Below are 24,553 nucleotides of genomic sequence, written 5' to 3' on the forward strand. Positions count from 1 at the left end.
CTAGATAGTTGTTTAAATTGATAAAACTTGTAGCCACCATTTTATTAATCACTACTTAAATTTAGAAATTACTCATTAGAAAATTGCTACTTATAAAATAATAAAGATTAAAATTTTTTGTATTGATATCTTCTGTATAAAAAATATTATAGCAATTTGACGTAAAGAAGTGATTGAAAAAAAACATAAAATTTTCGAGAGAAAATGGCAATAGGACTTTGCCCCTGGACAAGGGACGAGGGGCCTGGACGGTTGCTAGAGACAACCGTCCTAGGCAGTTCACGGCCTGGACGAGGTCTCAAAAATTTATGCGGTTCAGATCACGTCTTGTAACTCGATTTTCACATCGCGTGGGACCCACAAAAATGTTGTTATAGTATTATTCGCTATTGTTCTATTGTTATACCTTATACAAATGATGTCATATATAAATGGTGTTGTACCATCCGGAGCGGTTGTCAACCGCTCCAGCCCCGCGTCCCTGGACAAGAGATGGGTGCAGATTGGCGGAACGTCAGAGTGTCCCAGCATCAATGAATATGCATCTATAACCATTTCTACCATGCCAACCCCACAAGGACCCCACAAGGACCCATTGCCGACAGAAAAAAAAAAAAACCCCACAAGGACCCATTGCCGACAGAATCTTAATTACCCCACATGGAACTCGAAGAATTTATCAAATCAAATCCATTTTGAAAAACCTCCAGAAGGACCAGGACCCTGAACTAATCCACATCAACTGCTTCAAATTTTTCCCACGTATTCTGCACTTCCCATTTTGACACTGACTTGATTTATGCCACTTTATACCAGACCCTACTACTAACAAAGCCACACGTTACACTTTCTATCGTAGTAATTCTTGCCTTCTTCTGCAAATGCATAACGACCCTTCTCATATTTCGGTTATCAAATGAGGAAAGAGTATATTTCACAGTTAAAGGTTGCCTTTTTGAGCTACTAGTTCGTAAAAATCGAGACAAGAAAACAACAAAAGGGACAAAAAAAAGGGGCGACCCTTTTCTCAGTTTGCTGAGAAAATGGAGGAAGCTTTGTTGGGAGGAGAAAGTAGTGGAACCCACTCAAGTGCTTGGGGGAGAATTCGAAAAGGGGGTTTTAGTAGGAGATCGGATGCAATTGCTTATGGATCAACTTATCAGAAAGCTGCTGCTTTGGTTGATCTTGTGTGTTTTCCTCACTTTTTATTACACTTACCGTGTTTTATCTGTTTATTTGGGAATTCTTGGCTTGAATTTTGTGTAGAGAGTCTGTTATGGTAAAAGATTTGTGGTAGTTTGTTATATTGGTGCAAGTAAATGTTCTATAAAACTTCTCAGAAAAAGGACCTGCATGAGCTGAATGGGTCCTTACTTCTTATAGTGAAGTGGTATTTTCGGTTGTATGTGAAAAGAACATGACTTTTCCATGTGAAAAACTGAAGGAATTGTTGAAAAGGATTAATTAGGATAAGACTACAGTTAGTTAGACCTCATGAAAATTCTAAAGATTCTGAGGTCTATGATTATTCCCTATGAGAAGTACCTATCTCCCTTTCTCGTTGGTTTTGAGTATCATGATTTGTTGTAAAGCTACGATCTTTTCAGTCATTTACTGAATTTGGTCGTGTAGACAGACGAATAGAATTACAAATTCATTATCATCAAGCACTGGAGTTAGCTAGCCTAGTAATGGAACATTCACTTTTTTCCTCTTGTTGATAGGAAGGGCGCAATTCAGCATGCTTTTGTTGGTTTGGAATTTGGTGAATAAGAAACTAAAGCTTTGTACCCTATCTCTTGTTTCTAGATTGATACACCAACAGAGAAGCAAGGGAGTCTGTACACTCTTAAGATTTTAAATGCAAAAGAAAACATGGATGGAGAAAGAAACATGGTCCACATCTCTTTTAGGATTTGGAAAATGAGAATTTGACTACAAATAGGATAAAGTATGATCAGTGTTCTTGTTTTCAATCTCCGATGTGACGAATGAAGCCGTAGTCCTATCAATACTCAACTAGAAGTGGTCTGCAAATGTGAACAAAATTTTTCCTTGAGTTAAAAAGAGGCCTGGTACTTATTACACTCACATTTCCACTGTGTTGTTCATGCATTAGCGTTGCATGTGGAAGATGGATGTTGACTTTTGGTTACCCTCCCTGTGCTTGTTGAAAACTTGAGGATTGGAGTCATTTCTTCTTTATCTTCTTTGTGCAGTTTCTCTTGGTAATACTAGAACTAAAAAACTAGCCAAATGTGTTAATGTAGAGAGCTGACATGTCACTGTTGGATTGCTTTCTAGATAATTAGATCTGTAATTGAATTCTCTTCTTTGATCTTGGTCCTTCCCCAGCCTTAAAAGTTCTGTAGAACTAAACTGGTATGCTTCTGGGACTTCTTGTGGAACAGACGAGGGGAAATTTAAACAATCAGTTTCTTTGTCATTATCTTGCTTCTTTCCAATATTTGTTATGGTATAGTTGTATAAATGTGTAAGACCAGTCCACACTAGTATCTCTAGCAATCGTTTTTATAGACTTCTATTTTATTATCAGACGGTTTTCTCAATCTTTTGTTTCAACTTTCAATTGGTACCTTTAAACTTATTTGCAGTTCGAATTAATTGCATTTGCAGGCTGAGGACGGCATTGGACTACCTGAGGAAATTCTTGATGAATCAAGCTTTGCAATTGCTGCAAAATATTACTTCACATTCATTAAATTTGATTTCCTTTGGACCCTTAACTATTTTGCTTTGATTATATTAAACTTTCTTGAGGTAGGTAGTCCTCACCTAGCTTCTTGTTTAACCCAACCTGTGCAGATGCTCCTTTAGTGTATTATAGAAATTCTAATTATGCTCTGTTCATTTGCTGAACCACAGTTTTTCTGGCTGGTGTTTAACTTGTTTCAGAAACCATTGTGGTGTTCCAAGTATTCTGCACATACTTGCAGTGACAGAGAGTACTTCTTCCTAGGACAACTACCATTCTTAACTACTACTGAGTCTCTTATATATGAGGTAATGTCCATATCTGTGGCTGAGTTTTTTTCAGTTTTTTTGTTTGCTTGATTATTTTCCTCGGGAAACTTTGATTCCTTTACTTGTTGCTGCTTCAGAGATAGCTTGATGTTTAACTTCTCCTGCATTTTTGAATGTTTATCACTCTTGAATTTTCTTTTTAGAATTTGTATCTTCTGTCATTATTCTGATAATTAGCCTTTTGTTATCCCTCCCTTGACAGGGTGTTACTTTCCTAATTCTGGTTGTACATATCTTGTTCCCCCTATCATATGAAGGATTTGCTATTTACTGGAAAAGTCTGCTTAACCGACTGAAGGTACTTGGTCTCTGAATTTGGTTTATTAAGTCCCTATTTCAAAACTCTATTGATTTCCTTTGTTTCTTTGGATCCCAAATATTCTTCATTGCGATGTGAAAAGGGACAGAATAAGGGGATCAAGGAAGTTTTAAGATGCAAAATAAGTTTTGGTCCGACAGCAGTACATCACTTCTCAGATTGAGGCCTTAGTTAACCTTCGAGATTGGGCAACAAATAAGTCATTAACACTCAAAGTAATAATCATTAGTTCTTCTTATTAAATAAGTCCAAACTGTAATTATTCTTCAAAGAAAAAATTTAGGGTTTTTATGTGAAAGTGACAAGTCCTTTAAGTACAAAACTTCGGTAATGGAGATTTGATGATGACAGCCAGAACATGATTGCTTATACATTAGGCCATACGAGTTGGTTATGTAGCATCAGCATGCGCTAGTCTGGTCTTTTTGTTAAAGGGGCAAACCCGCTTAGACGTCCTATGTTATCTGGGTAACATGAACCGAGTTAAATTGTATATGGTTGCAGATCCACATTGTTTAAGTTAGGCCTTGAACTGTAGACCTGGGCATATCTAGGTTTATCTTGACTCTTTTCAACCAGCTACCTGAGTGGCTTTCAACCCACCATGACGTGGCTTCCCTACTTGACCTCCTTGTAGCTTGGCAGCGTCTTCTTTCTGTATGTCAAGGCGAGTCTGATGAACTTCAAAGGCTAGAAAAGGCGTGAACTCAACTCCATTGATACTGGTTTTCTGCATCATGAATTGCAGTTAGTGATGTCGTTGCCAATTCTTTAGAACTTGTATAAATGTTCCTGCTTTCTTGATTTTTCATATGAATAGGTGACACTATATGATAAATCAACCATATAGGCAGAATTGCATAGGCTGTTGGGCCATTTTTATACAGAATAATTTGGGGATGGTTCTGAAATTGATTTTTTAATGGAATCAATGAAATACTATACATGTTAGGATATGATGCAACTGCAAAATTTTCAATGGCATTGACTAATACTCATTTCTTTCTCACTGATTTTTCAGGTTCTTTTGCTGCTCATTATGGTTGCTGATATCTTAGTCTATGTTCTATATCTCTCTCCAGTGGCCTTCAACTCTCTTCCATTCAGGATTGCACCCTATGTCAGGGTTGTGTTTTTCATTCTAAGCATTAGGTATGAAAAGTTCATTTTTACCTAATTCCCCAATTATAAGTATCACCTCCTGTCTTGCTATTGTTCTTGCCAAGAGATCAAGTATAAAGGTTTCATCTTGCTATGGAGATCTAAATATTTCTTGAGTCTTGTAGAAATGTAATTCTAGACAGATATAGGACACTTAAAATAGCAATTATGAAGAACAGGTCTTAGGTTCTAAATTCTTTTCAAGAAACTTACTTAAGAAGGAAAAAGAAAAAGGACTTAAAAGTAATGTCCATGTCATCTGCTGGTAAAACAGACCTGAAAAATCAGAGCAGATTGCTGGTTCTTTGGCATTTGAAAGTTTTTTGGTGAATGACTATCAAGGTTGAAATCCAAGTATAATAGTAGCCATGTGATTTTATCGCAGAATCATTTGTTTGATTTTTCGTGTTCCACAAATATGTTGTAAATGCACATAATTAGTTTTTTTCCCCCATTTTGTATATTTCTTGAGTCAGATAAATGAATTCTGATCTACCAAATTGGACGGTTTCTTTTCAATTCAAGGGACTTGTGCAACAGCATCGTTATACTAGCTGGAATGCTGGGCACGTATCTCAATGTTCTGGTGTGTTTTCCTCTCTATCATTTGTTAATCTTGTTTTTGTATGTTTTTGGAGACAACTTAAAAAATATTTCAAGTTGTTACATGACTGTCTTAGTAATGAAACTCTTCTGTTATCCAACATTATCTAATGCTTGTTCTTTTCCTTTTCTCCTCTTTCATCAAACAATGTCTATTTTCAGGCTTTATCACTTTTATTTCTGCTATTCTCTAGCTGGATAGCATTTGTCATCTTTGAAGACACCGAACAGGGGAACACTGTATTTACCTCCTATGGCATGACGCTCTACCAAATGTTTGTTTTATTTACCACATCCAACAATCCAGATGTCTGGATTCCTGCATACAAGTAAGTTACATAAAAAATTGTACTTTGATGTCTACTTTATCATTCATTACAATTGGAAGTTAACTGTGCAATTATTTTACATCTGGTGGAGTTCTGTTGTCCACCTCTTGTGGTTTTGATAAATGCATTGAATGATTGATAATATTCTAATTTCATCATCCTAGTCCCCAGTATGTCTATGTATACATAAACATACAGATCAAGGAAAGGAGATTAAGCTTGCAGGAAATGACACTCTATATACAACAGATTTCTGAACTTGTTACAATAATTGATCTTTCATGGTTATTAATCCTTTCATTTTATTAATGTTTAACATAGCGCTAACGAGACTTCTCTGTCTTATAATTTCTTTAGGGCCTCCCGTTGGTATTGCCTTTTTTTTGTTCTTTTTGTGCTTCTCGGTGTTTACTTCGTCACCAATTTGATCCTTGCCGTTGTTTACGATAGCTTTAAAAATGAGGTATAGGTTTCTTTTTTTACTTTATTCTTTCCATTTTTTTTTAATGAATGGTTATATGGCTCTTTGTCTGAGTTATTCCTTGTGAATTCTAAACTTTGTGTGGCATCTCATTCCATCCTCACGAAATATAGTATTTGGGAATCTTTCTTTGAGATGTGACTATTTTTACAACATTTAGTGCTACATCTATCTGGTTCTTAGCATAAATAATTTGCGTTTTTCAACTTTTAAATAAGTTCAAATAAAAGATAGCCATCAAAACAGTAATTTTGTTTATTTTATTGTTTCTATTGCTAGTTACAGTTTCTTGTCCCACTATTTGAGGGTTAATACTCATTCTTATGTGTTTCCTTCTTTTCTTTCACCATCTCATGGTACATAGCTTGTAAAACAAGTGGCTGAGAAGGATCGTTTGAGGATAAGAACACTGAGCAAAGCTTTTAATCTGGCTGATACCTATGTGAGTATGATTCCTGCTTTTGTCTTGTGAGTCATTGCTGCATAACTGTATGCCTACTGCTCCTGTGCTACATCTTTCCATCTGCTTCGCTTTTTCCAATTACAAAATGATAGAGCCCGTCATGTCCTCACAAAACATGCATGTATGATATTCTGCCCAATCTTTGAATTTGGACAAACCATCTGCTATGTTCTAAAGTAACTTAGCAGTTTTTGCAATTTGCAGTAAACTTTGAGGTCTCTAATACCTTGTTTTTAAAGTCAAAGACTTTTAGGTAGATTATGCAGAGCAAAAAAATGAAATCTTATTAAAGCAATAGGCAAGGGCTTCTATCAGCAATATCTGCTATCTTTGCCCTGTCAATTCTCAAAATTGGGGCTTTGACAAGCATTAAGTACTCCCGCGTGGACTGCGATCATGTCGCTGACAGTTTACAATGTACTAATCTCTAGTTTCATATTTCTCTGACTGCATGATGCTGTGGTCTGCTCTCCCTCTTTATGGTGTTCTCAGTGGAACGTGAAGCTGTGGACGTTGTTGTGTTGGAAAAGATATGTGGGTTTTGGACACGATCTGGGGGGTATAAGAAATGACATATTAGTTGTCAGCTTAGGACAATATTCAAGAATAAACAGTAAAATAAGGATGCAATAGCAAGATGAAATGGATTTAAGAAATAAAACAATAAACACTGCCAACATGGCAAGTTGCAGCCAGACAGGAGCCACAAGCTTTTGTTTTCTCTGTTCATAATATTGTCTGTGACTCTTTTCTAGTATTTTTTCCTTTTTGGCATGTTACTATTTTAACATTTTCTTTTATTGTGCACAGAATCTTGGATTCCTTAACAAAGATCAGTGCATCCGACTGTTTGAAGAGCTGAACAAATACAGGTGTATTTTTCCCACCATCTTCAACTCATCATATATAAAAAACTTTCCCACTTTGAGACGGAATGATTATTGAGATTGAGATCAAGCTAGGCTTGTTTAATACAAATTAACCATGCTTGGACATGCTGATTTATCTGTTTAAAGATCAATCAGGAGCTGATCAGCCAAGCAACTAAAAACACATCCTTAAACAAAACATCAATTGGGATTTAGTTCAAAGTTAATTAAACACCAACTGAGTCACGGCAGCAGTGAATAGGGTAGTGAAGTCAGGAAGAAAAATTACCAGAGGCTACCATGTGCAGACCGCTAGTCGGCCTGTGGTGGGTGTGTTTGGCTGCCGGCTGGTTGTTGGAAGAGTCTTAGTGGTGATAGGTGGGGTCATATGGAATGGTGGCAGTGGTGGTGACTGGAGAGAAATGGCAGTCTTTTGAAATAATCAGCAAAGTGGGGAAATGAGGGAAGTAGTAGTTACTCTCTGTATGGTGAAAAGATTTTTATGCCTATGTTTGTGACAGAAGCTATGTTTGCAAACTAGGCTCATGTTTGTACTTTTATTCAGTGTTCGTTCGTTGACTTGAACATACAAGCCAAGCCAAGCTTTGTTCACAAAGTGATTGGATCCTTAGCAGCTACAACCACACATATAATACTGATCTATTGCTGAAATTTTAGAACTTGATGTGTAATTTTTTGTTCAAAAAATGCTTAACTGTGAAGATTAAAAAAGATATCTTAATTTTCATCTTAATTTAAGTGAGGCATGGTTCATCTTAATTTTTTGATGAACTTTGTGTTATACTGATTTTATAGCGACGAATGCTTGTCTGAAATTTAGTTAGTCACATAAACTAGCTGATAAACCAGAATTCCAGAAAAATAGTGCATGTGAGATGCAGTTACAAAGATTGTTTAAAGAGTGATGTGATGGGGAGCTTCAATGAGAAGCATAAAAGGTAGGCTGTGTCATTCTATTCCAAAAACGTGGCTCAAGCATGAGATGGTGCTCTTCTTTAGGCGGCAATTGGAACTAGGAAGCAGATTGTGTACTACTAACAACCAGAACACAGCCATAAATTTAGTTGGAAATGTATTTAATTCAGATTTTGTGCATGGCTCTATATCAAGGATGAAGTATAAAGCTTTTATACATGTCATGTTTATGTAAAATCTCTTTCATGCATTCTTGTCCTAACCACCCACGAGCCCTCTCCTACACCCCCCACCTGAAAAAAAAAAAAAAAAAGGAATCCTGCTTTTTAAAAAATCTCATATTTTCTCTAAAGATTGGACATTAACTACTGTCTATCATATGATTTTTCCTTAAAATATTTTGTGGGATTATATGTTTTGTAACTTACTATTGGTTTATTGTTTCCATAATCATTTCTTTGTCTTGATTATATTGACGATGCATATACTAATCCTTTTGGCATTAATTTAGTTTCATACCATTCTTGATTTTCATGTGTTCAGAACATTACCAAAGATATCCAAGGAAGATTTTGAACTAATATTTGATGAGTTGGATGATAGTCATGACTTCAAGGTATTTTGTATTTTCTTGAATTGTTTGTTGGAGTAAGTTGTTGTTGTTGTTGACATGCCTATTATCTAATGGTTTTAATAATCATAAATCTATCAATTAGAAGAAATATTCAAAATTTTCTGATCATCTTATCTTTGACGCTTTTACAATTTTCCAAGTTTCTGACAATATATGTAATTGTTTTTGTGGGGGGGGGGGGGTTAGAGCACAAGAGTTGCTGTCAGTGCTTCTTTTTGCACCAATCAGTAAAACTTTTGTCATCAATTGACACCATCATTTTGTTATTCATCATTGGACATGTATATGATAGTACTCTTCATTCCCATATCCATTGCTCCTTCTGGATGTGTCCAGAGGCTAGGGTTTTGCTTTCAAGGATTTATGGCCTTCATACCTGTGTGTGAAAGTGACAAACAGTGTTTTGATAGTGATACTGAATGTAAATGTTGTCTGGTGCACTCTTTCTTCCTCGTGCAGATTAATTTGGGCGAATTTGCCGATCTTTGCAATGCCATAGCACTGAGATTTCAAAAGGAGAATTCAGTTAGTTCACTTTCTTTGAACTATAACTGTCTCTTCCTGCTTCCCATTGCTTTACCCTGATTCTTTTACTCCTTGCTTTCTCTTCACAGGAACCGATCTTTGAAAAATGTCCATCAATCTATCATTCACCAGTTTCTGAGAAATTGAAGAACTTTGTTCGAAGCCCTACATTTGGATATATCATAGCATTCATTCTTGTCTTGAATCTTGTTGCTGTCATTATTGAGACAACGGTAAAGCTCAAAGATGCAGTTTGGATTGTGTTTCCCATACGTAATTGTTATGCATGATTAAATTAAGTCATTGTCAACAGATCCCCGTCATTGTTGTATGCTCGAAGCAAAACCTTAAAGCTGAATAACTTCGTGCCATTTTAATGCTAGAATATCATATAAATATCCAGAATATTTAGGGACTTTTGATTCATTTCAGGGTAGGTAATTTAGGGAGTTCACATTTGTTGCAAGTGGGTTCAATTTCAATTCTAATATACTGATCTGAGGAAAAATTAGAAAAAGAAAAGAGCTTAGGGTTTGTAGCTGAAGCATTGTTGTTTCCTTTTATGTTCCTGGTATTTGAAGATTCTTCTTCGAATTGTTGCAGTCAAACTTTCTAGGTTAAGCAGACTTTTTGGCTTAGGGCTGTATCTGATTTTGTTTTGTATGGTTGGAGAAAAGAAGATAAAGAATCATAAAGTTCACTGATATGCAAAGGTTTCTTTATTTCAGAGAGGGAGGGATATTGTAGAACTTTGAAGCATGAATATGGAAAACAAACAGTATATTTAATATGATTTGATAGGAGACAGTTTATAGTGGTCTCAAAGTGAGGAAGCGGCAAGAAGTATCTTAATGTTTGTTTAAACTATCCCAGCTCCTATTCCGGTAGTTACAATTGGGTAGCATCAGCTTGACAAAGTCCTATTTGCTGGGTTGAAGTGGTTTTTGTTGCAGTATTTGTCATAACATCCCATTAACTACAATTTTTTTCTGTCATTGTGCGTATGTATTCCTTATCCGCTCATTTCCTGTCAATTTTATGAAGTTAAGGAGAATTAGGATACACGATCTTTCAAGTAGAGAAATTTCATTTATTTTCTTTTGAGGCTTTGTCCCTTTACTGGTGAAAGTTGTTATAAGTGTTACTCTCAATCTCACTTTATAATCCAATGGGAATGAGTGCTTGTACCTGATCACTTACCTAGGATTGAGCATTGAAGGGACCTTTTCACCATCCACCTCTATTAATCGTCCCAGCACTTGGCACATCTCAAAGCTGCGATGTGAACAAGTTTGGAATGCTGGAAAAGTGGGACTAATTCAACCTTAAAACTGATTGCTGATGAGTGAAGGTTTCACGGGTGCCATGTACTTGTGACAAGTTAGAAGCTTATGACATGCATGGTCCACCTTGAGGGGGAGTGTTCAGAGAAGTAACATTATTCTTGACAATATTAGTTATGCACTACTTTTATAAATGGCAGTACGTCACCCACATTTGGTTGGCCAAGTTTCATCTACTTTTTTGTCAAATAAGTGAAGTTGATTGAAGTATGTCCTCCTTGAATTAGTAGTCACTGTGATATAGGTATAATTCTGACATTTGACAGAATCAATCTTATGTGTACCTTTTATGCATATAAACATGCTTTCTCGACACTAAGGACCAGGGATTTGCATGTACTGTTTTACATAATTGCTTTTTAATGTTGCTCATTGTATAACCTGATTGGTTTCAGCTTGATATAGAGGACAATTCTGCTCAACAGGCTTGGCAGAAGGTTGAATTCGTCTTTGGTAAGCCATCAATCAACTATAATACAATGTCTATTCAAAGCATATTTGCTATTTGACGTACCAGCAGCAGTGTTGTGTGTACTTGTTTGTTCTTGTTTGTTGGGGTGGGGAGAAATCTTGTACTGACTTTGTAAAAGAGTCTGAAACCATGATAAAGACAAGGTATATAATTCTTCTTAGGCATAAACTTCTTATTTATCAGTCTAAATATTTGTCAAAATTTGGCTTGAGGTTTAGTATTTTGCTTAGCTTTACCTCTACCAAATACATGATCATGCCAATAAAGCAGGTAGATGAGCTTAGAGCTTCCTTTTTCTACCTCATAAGCTACATGTTTACATTTATGCATATGTATGAATTTGTTTCTCTCTCAGTTCCTGCAGAACATGCATACTACATTTGCTGCAATATGTAATGCAATTAACTCCTCTCTTAAAGATGTCGCATTATTGGTCATATGTCTTCACGTGTTAGTGTTCAAGAAGCTGCATTTGTGTCTACAGGTTGGATTTATGTCCTGGAGATGCTGTTGAAAATTTATGCTTATGGTTTTGAAAACTATTGGAGGGATGGTCAAAATCGCTTTGATTTTATTGTCACCTTGGTGATAGGTAGGTTATATTCATTATTGCTACTGCCACTTTTTACCATCCAATCTTCAGTTCCCTGTGTTTCAATATCTGATGCTCCCATATAAGTTTCTTCTTGTTGTGAACCTTGGGAACTTCTATACTGGCTATCATGGGTGAAATGGTCTGGGCTTTAGTTCTTCGAAATATCGCCATCTTTGACAACCTTAATTCTTGTAAGATTTGACTTGATCAGTAACACAAGTCCCAGGAATCCTGTGAATATCATGGATCAATGACCAGACGAAGGATGCCCTGTCTTCTTGGGATATGTTAAGAGAATAGAAGTATTTTTGTAGACAATAAATTAGTAAGGGTATTCTTGTAAATAGTTTGTTAGGTTTGTCCTCCCAAAATACCTGTTGACATGGTATCAGAGCAAAAGTCCTAGGGTTAGGGTTAAACATCTAGTCAAAAGTACTGTTCAGCCGCACTGTTCATCGCGGCACTGTTCACGTGCATACTGGTCACGCGTCACTGTCATCTCGAGTTTTGACCCTTTCTTTGGTTTGACGTGCTATTCGCCATGGTTGAAAGGTTTGTTAATGCGGTTACCACTGACCAAATTGAATCGAGTTTTTCAGCACATGGGTCCCAGAAGACTGTTACTATATCTGAGGAAAATTATATTAAATTCCTACAGTACCAAGCTACAAATCACGCATCTTGTCCCTCTGTTTCTTTAGCATAAAAAGGTAATGACTCATGGATTATTGGCTCCGAGGCTACTGATCATATGTCAGGTACCTCTAAAATTTTTTCTAATTTTCAAGAGTCTACTCCCTTTCCACATGTTACTTTAGCTGATGGATCTACCACTAAAGTTAAAGAACTAGGCACTGTAGAAATTAATCCATCACTTCCGCTGTCTTCTGTTCTTTACGTACCCAATTTGCCCTTTAATCTAATGTCTGTTAGTAAGCTTACTAAATTTCTACAGTGTACAGTTACTTTTTCTCCTGATTCTGTTGTCATTCAGGATTTGAAGACAAAGAGGACGATTGGTGGAGGGCATGAGTATAATGGTCTTTACTTTCTCAACTTCAATGGTCCGATAGCATGTCCTGCTACTGTTTCTCCTCTTGAAATTCACTGTCATTTAGGTCATCCGTCTTTACAAAATTTGAAAAAGTTGATTCCTACTTTGAGTCAATTATCTTCGTTAGAATGTGAGTCTTGTCAGTTAGGAAAGCATCATCGTGTTTCTTTTGCTCCTAGAATCAATAAACGGGTTTTTGAATCCTTTTTGTTAGTTCATTCTGATGTTTGGGGTCCTAGTCGAGTCACTTCAAAGTTAGGTTTTAAATATTTTGTAATCTTTGTTGATGATTTTTCAAGAGTTACATGGCTTTATTTAATGAAAGATCGTTCAGAACTATATTTCATTTTTTGTGCATTTGTTGCAGAAATAAAGAATCAATTTGGTGTGCCGGTACGTACGTATACTTCGCAGTGATAATACGAAAGAATATTTTTTCACTCCTTTTAATACCTTTATGAGTAAGTCTGGTATTATTCATCAGTCCTCTTGTCCTCACACTCCACAACAGAATGGAGTTGCTGAAAGAAAAATTGGACATTTAATTGAAATTGCTCGAACACTGTTGTTGCACATGAATGTACCCAAACAATTTTGGAGTGATGCAGTTCTAACTGCATGTTATTTAATTAATCGCATGCCATCTAATATTCTTGGAGGTCAATTACCTCACTCCATTCTTTTTCCTCATGAACTTGTGTTTAAATTACCTCATCGTATTTTTGGATGTGTGTGCTTTGTTCATCAGCTTACTCCCCGGGTGGATAAATTAGATTCTCGTGCTATTAAGTGTATTTTCTTAGGATACGCACGAGCGCAAAAAGGGTATAGATGTTACAGTCCAGTTTTAAATCGATTTTTTACTTGTGCTGATGTTACTTTCTTTGAATCCACTCCATATTTTATCAAACACAGTATGCCTTGTGAGTTAGACCAGTGTCCCTTTTTTTCTTTTCCTGTTTTATCAGTCCCTTCCCCTTTATTACCTGAGTTATCTAGTCCACCAGATTCCATAGCTCGATTAACTCGTCCTCATTTTCAAGTTTACTCTCGTCGTTCCATGGTTGAGAAAGTTCCTGATATGCCACGCACTTCACCAATTAACTCTCAATCTTAAAATCCAGGTATGACGCCTTCCTTTGAGTTAGATCTTCCTATTGCTTTACGCAAAGGTAAGAGACATTGTACTTTCCATCCTATTTCTAATTTTGTTTCTTATTCTCGTCTCTCTATGTCATATTCTTCTTTTGTTGCTTCCCTTGATTCTATCTCCATTCCTAAGTCTATTACCTATGCTCTTAATCATCCTGGTTGGAGATTAGCTATGCAAGAAGAGATGTCTGCTTTGGAACAAAATGGGACTTGGGATCTTGTCCCTCGTCCTTCAGGTAAGCCTGTTGTTGGTTGTAAATGGATGTACACTATAAAAGTGCAGCCTAATGGTTCTATTGATAGATTGAAAGCTCGTCTGGTAGCTAGAGGATTTACTCAGGTGTATGGAGTAGACTATTTAGAAACATTTTCTCCTGTTGCAAAGATTACCTCGGTTCGTCTTCTTATCTCTTTGGCAGCAACTTACAATTGGCCATTGCATTAGTTGGATATGAAAAATGCATTTCTGCATGGAGATTTGAAAGAAGAGGTATATATGGAACAACCTCCTGGATTTGTTATTCAGGGAAAGAATTCGCGGTTGGTTTGTTGTTTGAAAAAATCCTTATATGGATTGAAACAGTCTCCAAGGGCCTGGTTTGGCCGGTTTAGTAGTGTTGTCATGGAATTCGGTTTGACAAGATGTGGAGTAGATCATTCTGTATTTTATCGGCATTCTAATGCTGGTAAAATTTTATTAGTTTTTTATGTGGATGATATTGTGATTATAGGTGATGATGTTGTGGGGATCCAGAAACTTAAATCCAATTTGCAGGCAAACTTTCGGGCAAAGGATTTAGGTCATCTACAGTATTTTCTGGGTATTGAGATAGCTCGATCTAAATATGGGATTTATTTATGTTAAAGAAAATATGTACTCGATATGCTGAGTGAAGTTGGGATGTTAGGTTACTGACTTGTGGATACTCCTATGGATCCTAATGTGAAATTAGTAGGAGATCAAGGTACATTACTAGATGATCTTAGGCAATATCGAAGATTTGTGGGTAAATTAAATTATCTCACTGTAACGAGGCCTGACATTTCGTTTGCAGTGAGTGTTGTGAGTCAATTTCTTGATATCCCTCGTACTAGTCATTGGGATGCTGTTATACGGATTCTCAGGTATCTTAAGAGTGCACCTGGAAAAGGATTGCTGTATCAAAATCATGGACACACTGATATTGAAGGATATAGTGATGCAGATTGGGTTGGTTCTGCCTCAGATCGAAAATCGACCACAGGATATTGTGTATTTGTTGGTGGTAATTTAGTGTCGTAGAAGAGTAAGAAGCAAACAGTTGTCTCCAGATCAAGTGCAGAATCTGAATACCGCGCTATGGCTCACACTGTGTGTGAGTTGGTTTGGTTGAATAGCATGTTACTTGAAATTGGGTTTGAGCATAAACAGCCTATGAATTTAGTGTGTAATAATTAGGCAGCTATTCATATTGCGTCTAATCCAGTGTTTCATGAAAGGACAAAACATATTGAAGTTGATTGTCATTTCATTCGAGAGAAATTGCTTGACGGAGTCATCAAGACATCTCATGTACTGTCTGTAAATCAATTGGCTGATGTGTTTACTAAGAGTTTAGGGGGCTCTAGGGTGAAATACATTTGTAACAAGTTGGGTACTTATGATATATATGCTCCAACTCGAGGGGGAGTGTTAAGAAAATAGAAGTATTCTTGTAGATAATAAATTAGTAAGGGTATTCTTGTAAATAGTTTGTTAGGTTTGTCCTCCCAAAATACCTGTTGACAGGATAAATGTGTTATTATCTTTGGTAAAAGCACTAAAAGGTGCTTAAAAGCTTTTCCATTAGGAAAATCTGTTTCTACCAGCAATTTAAAGACTATTTCTGCACAGAAAACAAACAAGCAATAAAAGGTTGGATTTATCTGAATCCACCCAAAAGATCAACCACAAAAATTATGCTATCTGTTGGGTCAAGCTGATCAATAAATGGAACTCAGTTGATTTTTCTATTTACAAATAAGAACTCTTTTGTCATAATGCGAATCATAACTTCAACATCAACTGCAGTTGGAGAAGTCACTAGATAATGGAAACATCCACCATAAGAATATTGCATTACTTAACTTGCCATTTTGTCTCTGATGTGGTAGATGACTTCTGTTTTTGCAGTTGTTGGAGAAACAGCCACTTTTGTGGCTCCCAACAGGCTGACTTTTCTTTCAAATGGGGAGTGGTAAGAATGTTTAATCTTCTTAGTTTTCCTATTGTAGTGCTCAGATCAAAGTTTTGATTGACTTGGAGCTAAGAGCTGCATATGGGTGTTTAAAAATTGGTCTATCTATATGCTGTCATTGTATCATTGTAATTCCCTGATGCATTTGGTGATATGTCCAAGCAAATAAAAGAGGAGGGCTGAATACTGCAATGGTCATGCATGGTCCTATATGAATATTGAATACTATTGCTGCAGCTACTTTTTTTTTCCTTTGATTTTTTGTGCGCATACGGCTACTTTATGATTTTGGCAAAGCTAATTTAGGTTCACTGAGTACTTAGTTTGCCAGTGGGAGTCAAATTTCACGTAAACCAGATTTTTTTGCTTGTTAACCGAGTTTTTGTTATGTTATGGGAGTATGCTTGATGGGTTTTTGGATATTTTTGTGGCCATAATAAGGTTTCTGCTTAACTCCAAGCTCTAGGTGTGATGCCTAATTTTGTTCTCCTTTCGGTTGAAAGAAGAACAAATTAGTTTCTGCTTGCTGATTGACCTTTTCCGTTGAAAGGTTTAAATCATTGGAGACCAAATTAGTTTCTTCTTCTTTGTTTTTTTTCCTCCATTTGCATAAATGTTATCAGATTTAGCTAGATTTAGTTCCTAGTACAAGACTTGCTTGATCTAATGAACATGATCTTAGCCTCATCTGGTACTACTGCACATTCCCACCTAATCAAAGGTTGAAGTTGATAGATATAAGACTGACTGTATTCATTATACGTTTGAATTGGTTTTGTTCTTCTCCCCTCTGATATTTATTACTTCAAATTGTAGTTAGGTCTAGAACTTTTATTACTTTTTGTAATGCCTATTTGAAATTCTCAGCAATAAGTTGATGAAATAATTGTATCCTTCATTTGTGAAGCAGCTTAAGCACCCTGTGTAATGTTCTAGACAATTTTAGCCACTCAAACTGAACTTTCAGTGTAGGCCCGAAATTTTTGAATATGCCACTGTTACCAAAGTTGGTTCTCAATTTTGGGATCCAGGGCTCATCGCCTTGTCTTTCTTGATGAGTAATTACAATTTAGGACTATGATAAATGGAATCCAACTAATATCTTTCCTTATTTGGTTGTAATCGAGAATAATCAGCATTTGCATACATTCTCAATGCCTATTGATCTTTTCAGGATCCGCTATCTTCTCATATTGAGAATGCTAAGATTGATAAGGCTTCTCATGAATGTTCCACAATACCGAGCTTTTGTTGCCACCTTCTTGACCCTCATACCAAGTCTGATGCCATACTTGGGAACCATATTTTGTGTCATGTGCATTTACTGCTCAATTGGCGTACAGGTAAATCAAGTATCCTTTTCTGACTGGATTTATAATGTTTGATTTAGCTGATTTCTTGCTTTTAGACGAAATATATGTGACAAATTCTGTCTAATATTGCTTAATCCATCAAATTCAGCATTAGGCCCAATTAACTTTTATAATCCTCCAATTTAATTATTTTCAGTGCTTTGAGTCCATTAGCCAACTATAATTGTATTATGTGACATCGGCTCTTGTGTATTCTTATAGATACTATTACTGCACATCTTCTCCTTGCAGGTATTTGGCGGGATTGTGAATGCTGGCAACCCCAAGTTGGAGAGCACTGATCTTGCTGATAACGAGTATCCACTGATGTTTCTGGAAATGCATGTATGCATTTATATATCTGTATATATGTAAATGGAGATGTGGTGATATGTACTTGTTTGAGTGCATGCCTAATAATTACACACACACATTGTTCTTTGACAAATTATTGTACCTTTTCCTTCTACAAAGCGAATTGTGTGAATCAGCTTTCCCCCTCTGTATTTTCTTGACAAGTTAGCTATTTACTTTTTAACTTCAACGACTACCCGAATGGAATGGTCACACTCTTCAATTTACTGGTGATGGGGAACTGGCAAGTGTGGATGCAGGTATTATAATTTCCATAATTTTGAGCATTTTTTCATGGTTACCAAAACGTATGCTTTTGTCAAAAAGCTACTTAGCTGTTTTTTTTTCTATTTTTTTTTTTTTTTTGTGATATTTGTCTTTTCAGCAAGCTGCTTATCGAGGTTTTATAAACTGTAATTTATACTGCCTGAGCATTCTTTCTCTATGCCTACCCTTTTGCTGTAAGACCATTAGACCAACCTCATTTGGTTAATGCATGAAGGTTAGTAGGCCTGGCTTTTGCTAGGGATAGGTTTTCAGTAAGGTTTGTCTGGTCCAGATCTTAGTTATTTCAGATTTAGGTTAAGGTGTTAGGTAGTATTATAATAAGCTATTATGTCAGTTTCTTGTTTTTATTAGGAGGGACAAGCAGACAGCAATGTTTAGCGTTAAAATTCACCCTCACTTCATTTTCTCAGTTGACCTTGCGGGTTGATTCTAGCCCTTCTAAGATTAAAGTGTAAAATGCTATTAGTCCTAAGTCCTAACTAATCAAGGAGGTATAAGATCGTGGAGATACCATTGAGGCTCACCCTTAAGCATTACAACTTTCTATCTGAAGTTGCATTTCCTTTGCAATCTGAGGAAGTTCCGTTGCTCATTTATCACATTCAGCTCCATACAGATTCATCAGAGAAGAAAGGATACTTGCAGGAGTTATGAGAAGTTCTCAGTTTCTTGGTAGCAAGTGAGACTTCTTAAGAATTATCAACCATTGTATTTTCGTAAATTTGCTTAGCTTCAGAGGATGGCTGTCCTTTGCCAGTTTACATCACAATTACTGCTTGATTATCTCCCCATATGTTCACAATTCTATGAACTGTTAGAACAATAAATAATTTGCTTGAGAAACTCACCTGAATTGCAAGTTTGTCCATTGACAGATATTATGTACTTGTCCAGAGATTGAATATGTCTACATATTATCTAAATGGCGGGATATTATTAATTGTGCATTCAACTTTGCCTTATATTAACAGATGCTGAAATTTCTATTTTTATGGCTTTGTCTTGCAGCCATTTACATACCATGACTTAGAAATAATGAGAATTTCTTCGTTAGGGCTATTTAGTTGCCATACTGGATTCTCTGATACTTTCATGATAAAATTTCAGAGCTACAGGGATTTGACTGGAACTTCCTGGGCTTATACATACTTTGTCAGCTTCTACCTTATCACTGTTTTGCTGCTTTTAAATTTGGTAAGCTTCTGTTGCAATTTAAAATCCTTACTAGATAATTGAGTGGTCATATTTTACAGTTGTGTGTGGTGTGTCAACCCCTCTACTTGCAAAAGAACTTGATAACAGTAAATGAATGCCTTCCAATTTTCATGGAACTTTTACTGCTTGGGTAAGTATCATCTTTCATATTTGAAAGCAGTTATAAAGTTTGGATACATACATGGCCTATTATCTTGCTTTATTGTGCTTACATTTGTTTTCTTTGTTGATATAAAAATATAGTGTTCTTGCTTTTGAACAGCGTTCTATCCTGTGAGAAAATTAGCAAGTTGGATTCTTTTATTTGATATAACATTTTGGTTGATTCCTGATGTCAAAAGCTAAGACTTTATGCTCTTCATTTTCATTTCAGGTTGTGGCTTTTGTCTTGGAGGCTTTCTTTGCGGAGATGGAGCTTGAAACTTCAGAGAAATGTGAAGACACAGAAACCCAGGTTAGTCTATTTAGTTCATTTGAGCTGCTCTATCAGAGTAGAAATTTTAGGTACCATAAGATTGTGTTCATCAGTAAATCATTTGCTAAAAGGTACTTAATCAAACTGTCATTTTAGGAATTTTTGTTGAATATCTTAGAAATTCTTCGTAGTTCCATTTCCTTCTTATTGTTATTTAATTATGGAGGTCTTCAAGGCTGGCTCTCTATGAAGTGCTTTACAGTTCTGCTCTGCAAGTTTAAATTAGCCACTGGAGGAAATACTTGTGGCCTAGTTCTTGTTGCAAATTAATCTTTTAAGCCGCAAATGTCATATTCAAGCATTAGATCATGTTTCTTCTGGATAAGCGAAACTAATGCAATTCTGCATGCTAGATTGGAAATCGTCAGAGCAGAAAACTAAGAAAAATGAGAACCTTGATGTCTTTACGATGAGGAATTTTTATATGTATGATGATGTCCCAAATGAATTAACATCTGCTAGACTGAGAGCACTAGCCTGTCAATCGCTTGGCAATTTCAGTTGACTTTTTTTTGTTGACTTGATTGGTTTCTTGCAAAATTAAGTCAAGCTTCAGGCTTAAAGGTTTTAAGAGGTATAAACTTTAGTGCCTTATGCCTAGATTCCAACCCTTTTATTTAGTGTGTATATGGAATTAAATGTACATGCCTTGAAGATGTCAAGTTTAGATGTACATAGAAATGAGCATGTAAAATTTTTAAGTTATATATGGTAGCTGGAGTTCTAGCTTAAGCTCAAGCTTAATTCCAAATCAAGTTTGTTTTTACTTCATGAAGACACTAAGCTCGAGCTGAAGAATAAGATTTTGAGCTGTGCATATTGAAATCTCAAAGAAATCCTGTTTAAGCATCGTTTAAAGCTAAGCTGGCATGAAAAAGATTTGCCATCAAGCAACATGCTTACGGGAAGAGGATTTTCACCAGACAACTAATGAACTTTTGCAAACTGGCTTACTTTTAAGGTCTAAACATCCTAGTAGGGTTGTTTGCCAAAACTGATTTTTTTTTTATTGGAAATAAGAAATATTGTTGGTTTTATTGAGGTTCCAGAAATAGAGAAATCAACTTCTAAGAAATTGACTTCTCCTTCTTCTTTACCATTTCCTTCTACTTCTTGTGCTACTATTATTTCTGTTCTTCTCAAATTCTTCACTCTCCTCCCCCTCCCTGTCCCTGTCCCTCTCCCTTTCCTCCTCCTGTCCATAAATTCTTTATGCACATACAATAAGAGAATAAAGTGGAAGAGCAGCCACAAAAGCACACCATGTGATCCCTGCCTCGTCCAGCATCTTTCACTCCCAACCATTTCTCCCATGACCACTGCTGCCACCATCATTGATATCAAACTATCACCGCAGGGGTGCCTTCTTTCATTTGGCGTATTAGCCAATTCCTGGTGCCCAAAATATCACGATCATAAGGATGTTAAAGTAGATCACATCCAAAATATTGCTGGTGTTGTGGGCCAGGCGTTCCTGACTGCCTTCAAATCCTGAGGCTAGCAGCTACAGAAATAAAGCCCTTCTCGTCCTCATCAAAATCAGGAGTAAGAGAAAGCCAAGAAACATCATCAGTAGCAGAAGAAGAAAAGGGACAATTCAAATCAACAAGAAGAGTTGTGCCTTAGTGGTTTTGCAGGGTTATCTGCTTGGAAGAAAGAAATCGACTTTAAATTCGATTTCTATAAGGTCGATGTTAAAGTCGATTTCTCTATTTTGGGAACCTCATTGAGACCCACAATATTTCTTTAGTATCCAATAAAAATAGGAATATTGTGGTAAACATCACCAACCTAGTATCATTAGTCCTTTGACAGAATGTGTAGCAGCTTTCTTTCCTAGATGCTTAAGTTCTGGTTTATCCATTCCATGGACCCCATCTGATGCTTGTGGTATTTTCATTTGCTCTCATTTTCTATATGGAAACATCCATTTAAGCAGTCCAGTATAATTCTTGATTGTCCACCAGTGACAAGGTGAATGATACATAATGCAGTGTGTCATTCTCAGATCATATCTTCAATCACAATTTTCAGAGCAGTTAACCACCTTAGAAAATGATCAATTATAACCAGTCAGCTCAACAAGCTACTAAGATGATTTTCTTGATCTTAGAAATTCTTTCTCCCTCCTGTTTCATCCTATTGATATGACTTGTGGCTTAGATGCATATTTTTTCACCAAGTCATAACCTTTTATTTGTACCACCTTATTCTACAATCAGGAAGGAAGCCGGAAGGAACGCAGACGTAATATTGGGTATGTCTTGTCATTCTATTCAATATGTAATTTTCATTTTAGATGTGGATTATATGAGATACGTTCAATTGACAAGTCATTGACTCTGCAGCATGAAATCACGAAGTCAGAGAGTTGATATGCTTCTCCACCATATGCTAAGTGCTGAGCTGGACAAGACACAATGTTCAACCGAACCAACCCCTTAAACCGTTCGATCCTGGTATTTAAACACAATTCACTAGTTTGTTCCACTGTATTTTATACGCCAAGCATTACTATTGGTATACCTTACCATGTTACTGATAGATGAAGCATTAATTTGTTTCACGATAATACAATGTTTATGAAGTTGAGCACACCTTAGTGGTTGCATTACTGTAAAACGGTAAAATATAACTATCAAAGATTAGAATTTTACTGAGCTTACCGTATATGAAGTTGAGCACGCCTTATTGGTTGCATTATTGTAAAATGGTAAAATATAACTATCAAAGATTAAAATTTTACTGAAGTTAACTTAATGTTTAGAGAGTCTTACCTCATGGTGAAAATTTCAACTGACCAAGGGACTGAAAATTTTCACCTTTTTCCATTTACTTGCAGCATATATATGCATAGAGAGACACAGAGAGAGAGAGAGAGAGAGAGAGAGAGATCAGTATGCTAGTTACTACATGCTGGTAGAACATATCATCATCCTGAAGGATGTCCAAACTCCAAAATTTTCTAAATTTTGAGAGAAATTTTCTGTTTAGCAGATTTGAACCAATAAAACTCTTTACTGCTTTCCTTGGAAAAGAAAAGAAAACAGCAATTATATTTTATCAGGCATAGTTTTGTAAGCATCACCGTATGTCTTCAGATGAGCAAGATTTTGTTACTAAATTGCTGATGTTCGTTCATCTTATTTCCCTCCTCTTTAACAGGGTCTACTAAACAATGGGGAGCACAAACAATCACTCATGAGGTGGTTACTCCCATTCTAGGCCAACAGCTCGTGTTAGAGCTTAAGCCATGTAAAGAATTGATGTTTGAGTTGCCTATAGCATGGTAGAGGAAATGGGATGATGCCGTACTGGTTTTTATTTCTTCAGATCAGTTCTTTGTTTTTGGCTCGCTCCTTTTGCTTTCGTTTTGTTCCCTCCTCTGTCTGCATCTTGATGCAAGGTCATTGTCATTCTCATCTCTTCGTAATAGCTTGTTCCACAGCTTTCTGCAAGTGCCTGTTTAAGATTCCCTTGTGTTTGCCATGGCTATGCGCACATTCTTTCCTTCATCAATAAAAATTTGGTATAAAATGAATGGCGCCTACTACACTAATGAAATATAAAATGTCTAGGTGCCTTTTTTTCCCCCGAGAATCCACATTATTTCTGTTTTTTTTTTTGGAACTCTCTGTTTCGATGGGAGTATTTTTCAAATACAATAAAAAATTTTAAAAAGTATTCTAAAAGGTAATTTAAAAATTAGTTTAATTTTTTTTTAAAATTTTAAAAAATATCTCAAAATATATTCTAGAAACTCTTTTACTCTTAAATATTTCAAAATATTTTCTGAAAATATTCTAAAATATAATCTAAAAACTCTATTACAGCATAATTTTTCAAAAACATCCCCAAAAACAGCTAATTCAAACAGTATTTATTAGACAATTGAGTTACAATACCTTAACGTAGTGGCTAGCTTATATGCATCTACTAATCTACTACTTGGCCACGACCTACTTCTACAATAGAAACTTTATAGTAAAAAGAAAGATGCAGTTGCAAGGATTATTCAAAAAGCAATGGCTTGACACAAGGGGAAGCTCTATCGAGACCCTCTTAAAGCGTCTAGGTACTTCATATTAGTCGATTTAATCACCCAATCCAAAAAAGAGTTTGTAATGCATAATCTTGTACTCTTGAATTGGGTAATACTAGCAGCTTTTCTACCTGATTGTCTAAAGGCAAAATTTTAGGACTAATTTTCCACCACCAAGTCGAAGTCCAGATCTTGTCAACATTTCAAAGATAAAGGGACGGTGACAAAGTTAGCACATTTTTCAGAAAAAAAAAATGAACATCAAATAAAAGGGCATAAACAGTATAAGAAGCGCAAATTGATTGGACGATCCTGTTCAAAGATCGACTTTTAAATCACCTGCAATTTGATAAATACTAAGGCAATAACTAACTGACTTTAAGATCATCTACAATTTGATAAAAATACTAAGTTGATAACTAACTAAAAAACCTGAATATCACAGACGATTACCATTCACCACATCAATTCCTTCTTATTGATTCCAAATAACAGGACCACCCTAAAATGCCACACTCAAACCTGTTCACCAAAACACGAAAGCAAGAAGCTACCTTAGGTGTTTAAAGCCCGAAGGAAAATTTTCAGCAACACTAGAGACAAGTATTAAATTCTGCATATGATGTTTGT

The 24,553-nt window shown here is 36.0% G+C and overlaps 1 protein-coding gene across 5 annotated transcripts; it reads left to right on the forward strand.

The window, feature by feature from the left end:
* The first annotated feature begins 910 nt into the window (after window positions 1–910).
* Window positions 911–23,339, forward strand: LOC113743184 (two pore calcium channel protein 1B). 5 transcript variants are annotated; one of them, XM_027271137.2, is made up of 24 exons: window positions 911–1,187; window positions 2,638–2,781; window positions 2,917–3,024; window positions 3,248–3,343; window positions 4,386–4,516; window positions 5,051–5,111; window positions 5,291–5,457; window positions 5,815–5,920; window positions 6,303–6,380; window positions 7,212–7,273; window positions 8,750–8,822; window positions 9,300–9,365; window positions 9,455–9,598; window positions 11,104–11,161; window positions 11,665–11,772; window positions 16,134–16,197; window positions 17,372–17,540; window positions 17,802–17,866; window positions 18,073–18,163; window positions 19,299–19,385; window positions 19,780–19,860; window positions 22,104–22,138; window positions 22,230–22,340; window positions 23,047–23,339. In XM_027271137.2, the coding sequence occupies exons 1-23, from the start codon at window positions 1,044–1,046 to the stop codon at window positions 22,324–22,326; spliced, it is 2,235 nt and encodes a 744-aa protein (XP_027126938.1). In that variant the 5' UTR covers window positions 911–1,043; the 3' UTR covers window positions 22,327–22,340; window positions 23,047–23,339. The 5 variants fall into 5 exon arrangements, 4 of the variants coding, with proteins under 4 accessions (XP_027126938.1, XP_071904964.1, XP_027126939.1 ...); XM_072048863.1 differs by lacking the exon at window positions 3,248–3,343; XM_027271138.2 differs by lacking the exon at window positions 2,638–2,781.
* The last annotated feature ends 1,214 nt before the right edge of the window (window positions 23,340–24,553 follow it).

This window comes from Coffea arabica, chromosome 5e (assembly GCF_036785885.1).
Source record: "Coffea arabica cultivar ET-39 chromosome 5e, Coffea Arabica ET-39 HiFi, whole genome shotgun sequence".
Classification (NCBI taxonomy): domain Eukaryota; kingdom Viridiplantae; phylum Streptophyta; class Magnoliopsida; order Gentianales; family Rubiaceae; genus Coffea; species Coffea arabica.

Bases quoted from the DNA above. Each gene is read 5' to 3' on its own strand.
- LOC113743184 (XM_027271137.2), top strand. From the start codon at position 1,044: ATGGAGGAAGCTTTGTTGGGAGGAGAAAGTAGTGGAACCCACTCAAGT. The intron at 9,366-9,454 runs GTTAGTTCACTT...TTCTCTTCACAG, and splicing joins GATTTCAAAAGGAGAATTCA to GAACCGATCTTTGAAAAATG. The intron at 11,773-16,133 runs GTAGGTTATATT...CTGTTTTTGCAG, and splicing joins TATTGTCACCTTGGTGATAG to TTGTTGGAGAAACAGCCACT.